The sequence below is a fragment of the Arachis duranensis genome, chromosome 5 (assembly GCF_000817695.3).
Source record: "Arachis duranensis cultivar V14167 chromosome 5, aradu.V14167.gnm2.J7QH, whole genome shotgun sequence".
NCBI lineage: Eukaryota > Viridiplantae > Streptophyta > Magnoliopsida > Fabales > Fabaceae > Arachis > Arachis duranensis.
Window position 1 is genome coordinate 105,457,060 of NC_029776.3, and position 7,496 is coordinate 105,464,555.

The 7,496-nt window shown below is 27.3% G+C and overlaps 1 protein-coding gene across 1 annotated transcript; it reads left to right on the plus strand.

Annotated features, from left to right (window-relative positions):
• The first annotated feature begins 1,528 nt into the window (after positions 1–1,528).
• On the plus strand, positions 1,529–2,671 carry LOC107491099 (heavy metal-associated isoprenylated plant protein 39). Its single transcript, XM_016111864.3, has 3 exons — positions 1,529–1,691; positions 1,895–1,970; positions 2,082–2,671. Exons 1-3 carry the CDS (start codon positions 1,686–1,688, stop codon positions 2,402–2,404), a joined length of 405 nt encoding a protein of 134 aa, XP_015967350.1. The 5' UTR covers positions 1,529–1,685; the 3' UTR covers positions 2,405–2,671.
• Positions 2,672–7,496: the final 4,825 nt, after the last annotated feature.

The following is a 7,496-nucleotide window of genomic DNA, read 5'->3' on the forward strand; positions in this document are numbered from 1 at the left end:
TATACCCTCTCCCTATAAATAATTACAGCCTTTTAGATGATTGATTATTTGTCTTTTTACTGTTTTGTCAATGCTTTGCTAGTTGCTGTGATATATTCGAACTAAATCGGTAAATCTTAATAGTTGCGTAATGTGCATGAGAATACTTAATTACTTATATTATTATTATATAGAAAACATAATATACAAATTTAATTGAAATTAATTACCGGTAAGTTTTTTTATTTGATTTTCATGTAGGTATACATATACAATCAGTATAGAAATTAGTTCACACAAACAATTAATGGTATATTACTATATCAACAAACAAAAAAACTAATTTTAAAATTTATTTTAACTAAATGATTGTACAAAACTCAATACAATTTTAATACATGAAAATCATATTCGAACTTTTTTTTACGTCGCCATCCACTTATATTATCATATTAATTAGTCATTAGAGTCGATTCTTTCACATGCACACTATTAAGATAGTAATCATACTGATTAAATTCCATGTAAATTTAAAAATAAAAAATAGAAAATAGAACCAAAGACTAAGAGTACTTCTTTTGAATAATCATCACATATAATATATATTAATTTCATATCATGACTGTACTACTTATACTATTTTAGATATTATAAGATTCCTATCATTCTCAATACATTCTACATCATATATGACATAATAATATACTAATCGCCTCAATTAATTGTAACCAAGAAAATAAGTAAAATTCTTACTAATAAGTAACACATAACTATCATTACCATAATTGAAAAACTCAGTTGTAAACACATGCCTTTTCATATGTGAAAAATAAAAAAAAATATTTCTTGTACAATAGACCTACCTTCTTATTTGAAATTATTAATAATCTTATTATCACTAGTTCATTTTTATTATTGGTTCTTAGATATTTTTTGGTAGGTGTACATATGTTTATAGGACCAAGTCACTGTTTTTCTTATTAGAGTGATTTTTTTTTTTCTGTTATTCATGTTATCTTTCAGTATGACAGGATAAGGACTAATTCGTCGCGAGTTTGAGTTTTATTTAAGGATTTGTCGTTGGCTAATAGATTGCTGCATCTACAAGGTCGAATTCGAACTCCCCGACACTTGTTTTAAGAGGACGAGCCACTCGACAAATTCAAATTTTTTTGTTGTTCATGGTATCTCTCAACCCGACAGACTAAGAACTAATCTGTCACGAATTTGAACTTCATTTAAAGGTTAATTATTGGCCAATAAATTGTTGCATACATAAGATAGAATTTAAATTTCAACATTTATTTAAGCGAATGAGTAAACTAACCACTCGACAAATCTAAGATAATTACTTGATCAATTCAAATTAGTTTCTTATTAGAGTGATTTGATTTTATGCTCACACTCCATAATCCAATAGTAAACCAAAGTAAATGACTTGTGTTATGTGCTAATAACGAGATTGATGGAAGGCGCAAAACAAAACTGGGCTTGACTTGTGTGTTGACTTCCTCTCTCTAAAACCTCCACATTGCATCTCTCTCTCTCTCTAATTAAGGAATAGTAGCTTGTGATTGTTTGTGCCTATAAATACCCTCAAAGGGAAGCCTTAGAAGTTCATCATCAGTTCCATTCACAACTATCTCTTCTCTCATTCTCTCAACTCTTACCCTTCCTCAGCATCCTAATCCTTCTTCAATATCAACATGATGGTGAGATTTTTTGCTTTCTTATATAATTAGCTTCTATCTCATTTATATAAATTTTCAACCACTCTTTGATGAGATCAAGTTCTTAATTATGTATTAATTTCAACATGTGCCTATGTTATTCATTCTTTTATTAATTAATTAATTAATTCCTATTGTAATTTTCCTTATTAGTAGAATAACACCTTCTATATATGTTGTGACAGAAATTGGTGCTAAAAGTGGAACTCTATGATAACAAAGTTAAGACAAAGGCCATGAAGGCAGTTTCTGGTCTTTCAGGTACATGTCATTAAAAATGGAATAATTTTGTTGAACTAATTCATTTTTTTTTTAATATCAAGTTAGTTTAGATCTTCTATGATTAAAATTGTAAGAGTTCAAATATTTCAGGAGTGGAATCAATGTCGGTGGACATGAAGGACCTAAAGATGACAATAATTGGGGAAGCTGATCCAGTGACAGTGGTGGGGAAGCTTAGGAAACTGTGCCATGTTGAGATAGTCTCTGTTGGGCCAGCCAAAGAGGAGAAGAAGGAAGAGGGCAAGAAAGAAGAAAAGAAGGGAGGAGAAGAGAAAAAGAAGGATCCAAAGGAAGAGATGGCTGATATTATTAAGGCATATGAACAATATTATAATCAGATGAGGCAGCCATATCCCTATCACTACTATTACAGAGTTGTGGAAGAGGATCCTAATTCCTGTGTTATCATTTAGGGGGATTTCAATATTGGAAACAATATATATATATTTATTTTAAAATAGAAAATAAATGAGGACATGGTGGGAAAAGAATAGGGTGGTTGGAGACTTGTATGTATACTACGGTACATTTTAGTTTTGTTTAAATTTTGGGCTTTTTTTTCTTGGAAAAAAAAGAAAAAAATAGTTGTGGTTGTGAGTCTTGTGAGTTGTGACTTTGTGGAGGAGCAATATAATCTGTACATTATTTTTATATATGGTGCAACAGTGTTTTTAGACTTACTTGGACTAGATGTATGTATGATGTATATTAAAATCGGCCATCAACATAAATATATGTTAGAATATAAATATATATTGAAAATAAACTAAATTACATACATATTTATACATAAATATATTGGTAATTAATTTTAATAGTTAGTTTTAGTATATAAATAATATTTTTAATAATGTATATATTCAAAGCTAAATTTTAAATAATTAATTTACTCATTCGTTTAAATAAATATTAAAAATTTGAATCTTGATTTGTATATGTAAAAATTCATTAAATGAAATTTAAATTTGCTATAAATTAATTTTTCTTAACTTGTTGAATTAAAAATTACAGGAAGGAAAAAAAACTCTGAATATTGTATAATAATAAAAGTGACATTTGAGATATTTGGTTTGATTTTGAATATTTTTATCATATGTTAATTAATTTTTAAACTTAATATCGTAACCATTTAGTTTGAGAATGAGTATTGGAGTCAAATTAGTACAGATGTGCATGGATCGGGTGAAATCGGGTTTGATGTGATTCAGATTCGACCCGAAATATGTACCGGAATTATTTTTGAGATCCGAACCCGACCCTAGATCCGATGAAACCTATACCCTTTCGGGTTACAACTATATCGGGTGATAACCGAGTAAAAATCGGGCCGTTAACATTATATTACCTTAATACCTTCTTGTAAGTTAGCATGTAAAAATATCCAAATTTTCAAGACTCCAACCATTATTTGACATGGTAAAATTTACTTAGAAAAATATAACAAGAACCAACTATTCTCTAAAATTAAAGCATAACCATAATCAATGCTAATATTGTCTAATAACATCAAATATTTAAATCAATACAAATAACACAATATTATGCATTAGTCTAAAGTCTTATGCATTTTAAATATAAAACATTAACTTATAGTCTTATATATAATGACTAATAACACAAACTATTAAGGTTTACAATACTTAAATTCCACATAATAATAGCCATCATCCATCACTAATAATACAAAATATTTATTGTGTATGGTGACCGGGCCACCGAACTGATTTCGTGTGACCCGAGACATGACTCGGATCCGACTCGAAATAATGATCGGGTCTATTTTTGAGACCCTTACCCGGCCCTAAATATGATGAAATCACACCAAATTATTTTTTAAAGTGTTCGATATCAGGTTGGGCCGGCCATGCACACCCCTACAAATTAGTAAGAAATAGGTAAATTAAGGTATTGATCATATTTGGGAAGAAAAATAAAAACTATTCTATCAGTTTTGTATTCTTCAGCATGATCAATTGCAGTTGAAATAATTCCTCCAGGATCAGTGTCTTTATTATCAAAAGAATTTTCCTTCCTTGCAATCCAATAAGGAAAAAATGTAGAGACAAAATAATTATCTATAAGAAAAGGAAAGAGAAAGAAAAAAAAAAAAAAAGAGAAGGACGTATATATGGACAGGGAGGGGTTTATATTATTATAAGCGATAAGACAAAATACAGTTGTGGTTTTAAAAAAATTCGGTGGGCATGAACTATTCATTTTCATATGGATGCATATAATTCGAGTGTAGTTATATGTAATGTAATATGAGTTGATAGTGAAAAATAATTACTAAACAGTTAAGGGGGTGATTGATTTGGCCATTTTAATGAAATTAAAAATAGAATATAAAAATATGTAAATGTAGGCATGCGCCAATTTTTTTAAAAAAATTAAATGTCTCAAATTAATTACTGTGAGTTAAATTGGTATAATCATTTCTTGTACGTTATTATTTAATTAATAGAATGATTAATTTGATTTATTATTATATTTTTTAAAACTAATTTAAGGCTTTAATATTTTAAGGGCAAAATAGAACAAGAAGATAATGGTTGATGATGACAAAGGTTGATGACGACTGTGATGATGCCATGATGGTAGAGATGTGTCGTATGAAATGTTGCTTCGTCGTGCTTTCAAAAATCTGCACGATTTTTTATTTTTAATTAATAAGGGCCTATTGGCTTTGGCTACTTTTTAGTTTTTAATTCAGTAATACTTTAAGTAAATATTTACTCTGATTCTTGATTTTTGTTGTATTTGGTCTCGGTCCTTATTTATTTCGGTGTTGTTAGCACAAGAGATTACGAATATTTCGTTCACTTAACGATCTACAAGATATTTTTTTTATTAATCTTTAATGTTAGACTCGACAAAAGAATTAGGTTGTTCCAAAATCTATAAGAATAATAAGAACCGATCGCCTTGTTTTTCAAAGTAAAGACCAGGAGTGTTTAATTTAATACTTTACAACTAAAATTTAAAACATATTAACTTAGTAACAACTATTCTTGTGAATGGTAAAAAATGTCTGCATCTCCGAGAGAATGAAAGAATAGATGAGAAACATTTTCAGTTTTTTCAAAAATTTTAAAAACAATCGTTAGTTATTTGTTGAATTAATTTCTTTTTTAAAGTTTCTTCTAATAGCTGTACACACCTCACATAAACATAATGGAAAGGAAAGACTATAACTTCCATATATCAATAGAGATACCTGAAATGTATATCTTAAGGATAAATATAAAACAAAATTGGAAAAAAAAAATTAGTCAAAATCAAATAACCTGAATTTTGAATTTTATAATTTTTAGATTTTAAATATATGCATTTATTTTTATCTAATTATTAGTCAATTTTTATTTTTCCCTAACAAGACAAAATTTCTTTAAATTTTCCCCGAGTGCATAGTAGTATAATAGTTTAATAATATGGGTTAAGTCGGATTTGGATCCTCTCAATTTTGAATTTTATTTTAGAGGGTAAAATTTGATCTCTCATTTTTAAATGGTTTTTCTCTCATATTTTTTTTTTGTTCCATCTATAAAATAAATGGTGAGAGATTAAACTTTACTCTCTAAAGTAAAATTCAAAATTTAGAGGATCCAAATTCGGGTGAAGTCTCCTTCTTGACTCAGTATGATTAGTACACATTATAGTGGCAGTGTGGTACCCTTTCTATTACGTTATTCTCCTTCTGTAACAACTAACTAGTCTTTTTCATAGAATCAAATCTGCACACGAAAGTGGTTTAGCTTTGTTGAAAAATTATTAGGGAATCACTATTTATTATTATTATTATTATTATTATTATTATTATTATTATTATTATTATTATTATGGAAAAAGAAGAAGCACACATACATTATTCTATTACTCATAGAGGCTATATTTTAATTTTTGATATTTTTAATTAAATTATGAACCGTACGCGTAATCTGGTGTACCAATTCTTCTGGCTTCTTCTAAAAAAGACAAGGCGTATGATTAATTTTATTGGACTTATTTTGGGATGATACAAATTTCTTAAGTGATTCCGGGCCAAGATTTTATATTTTTTCTTTATTATTATTATTATTATTATTAAGGATTTATTTTTATTTGATTTGTTAATTTTGTTTTTAATATTTTAAAGCAGGGAAATATGGACCTCTAGTGCAATGTAATGTACATTACTCCTTAGCATATGACATTGAAAGCAAATATATTCTTGTGATATATTTTTAATGGGATTTGATCCGTCTTGTGCTTTCATTATGCATGCATATAAAAGTGTTCATGAAGTTTTCTTAACTGATTGATAATAAAAAATAAAATAAAAATCATCTAAGAAATGAAGAAAAAAAAAATTTGCTGTTCCATAGAGACGTAATTGATCTTCTCTCTACTCTAACTTCCATTCATGATAACGATGTTCTTCTCATTGGAATTTAGTATTCTTTGAGTAATTTTATCACGATGAGTTCATGTTTTCAATATCCGTTGGTTTTTTATTTTTTATTTTTTATTTTTTATTTTGAATATGATACTTGTTTTTTTTTTTTAAATTGTTGAGAGTATACTTTTTAATTTACGAGAAAAGTGATCTCACTTCTAAATTATGTGATGAAAATAACTCATAAAAAGGTAGCTTAAAAATAATAAATAATAAAAGAGTGACATTATCCATTAGAAAATGACAAAACCTTATTGCCTTTAATCTGATGCATCATTTGGGGTGGGTTTCATTTAATTTGCACTCATATTAATTTTGATTTATTTTTTATGAGTTAAAGTCATCTTTTAATTATTTCTATCATCAATCCCTATTCACAACTAAAATAGACAAACTATTTGTATTAATTAATTATCCAGTGTATTTGTACGGATCTTCATAGCATAAACTAATACATGTACATGCTGTTATGACTTTGTCACTTTGGACACATTCCTATAATTATTGTGTCGATACTCAGATTTAGTTAATGTTTTGAGTTAAAATCAAATCAATTCAACTCTCCAAGTCTTAATATATAGTAAAAAAAAAAAATTAATAACACAAGAAAATATATATATATAAAAGAAATTTTAATAAAAAAATATTTTATTATTTAAATAGAGGAGTGCTATGAGGTCAACACTTTTGTTAAATTTTGGTTAGCACTTTATCATAAAAAGAAAATTGAATGATTTTATACCATTAGATGCAATCTCACACCATTAAAAATATAATTAATAGCTAATTGATGGGTAAAAACCACAAAATTTACTGATCTCCTAGATTTTCTCAGATATTTGTTATAAACAACACACTGTAATACAAATTTATTGCCAATGAGTTATATAACTCAAATAGCATAGTCTCCCCATACTCAATTAAGTGGTTGCGAATTCGAGTCTCTTATCTTTAGTAAAAAAAATTCATTTTCTTATTTATAATTATTAATATATTAATAGACAATTAAAATTAAATCTAATCAACGCGATTCATATCAAGTGTTTAAAACCTTTTCTATAAATATTTAT

Coding starts and splice junctions, on each gene's coding strand:
- LOC107491099 (XM_016111864.3), top strand. Junction 1,971..2,081: donor GGCAGTTTCTGGTCTTTCAG/GTACATGTCATT, acceptor CAAATATTTCAG/GAGTGGAATCAATGTCGGTG.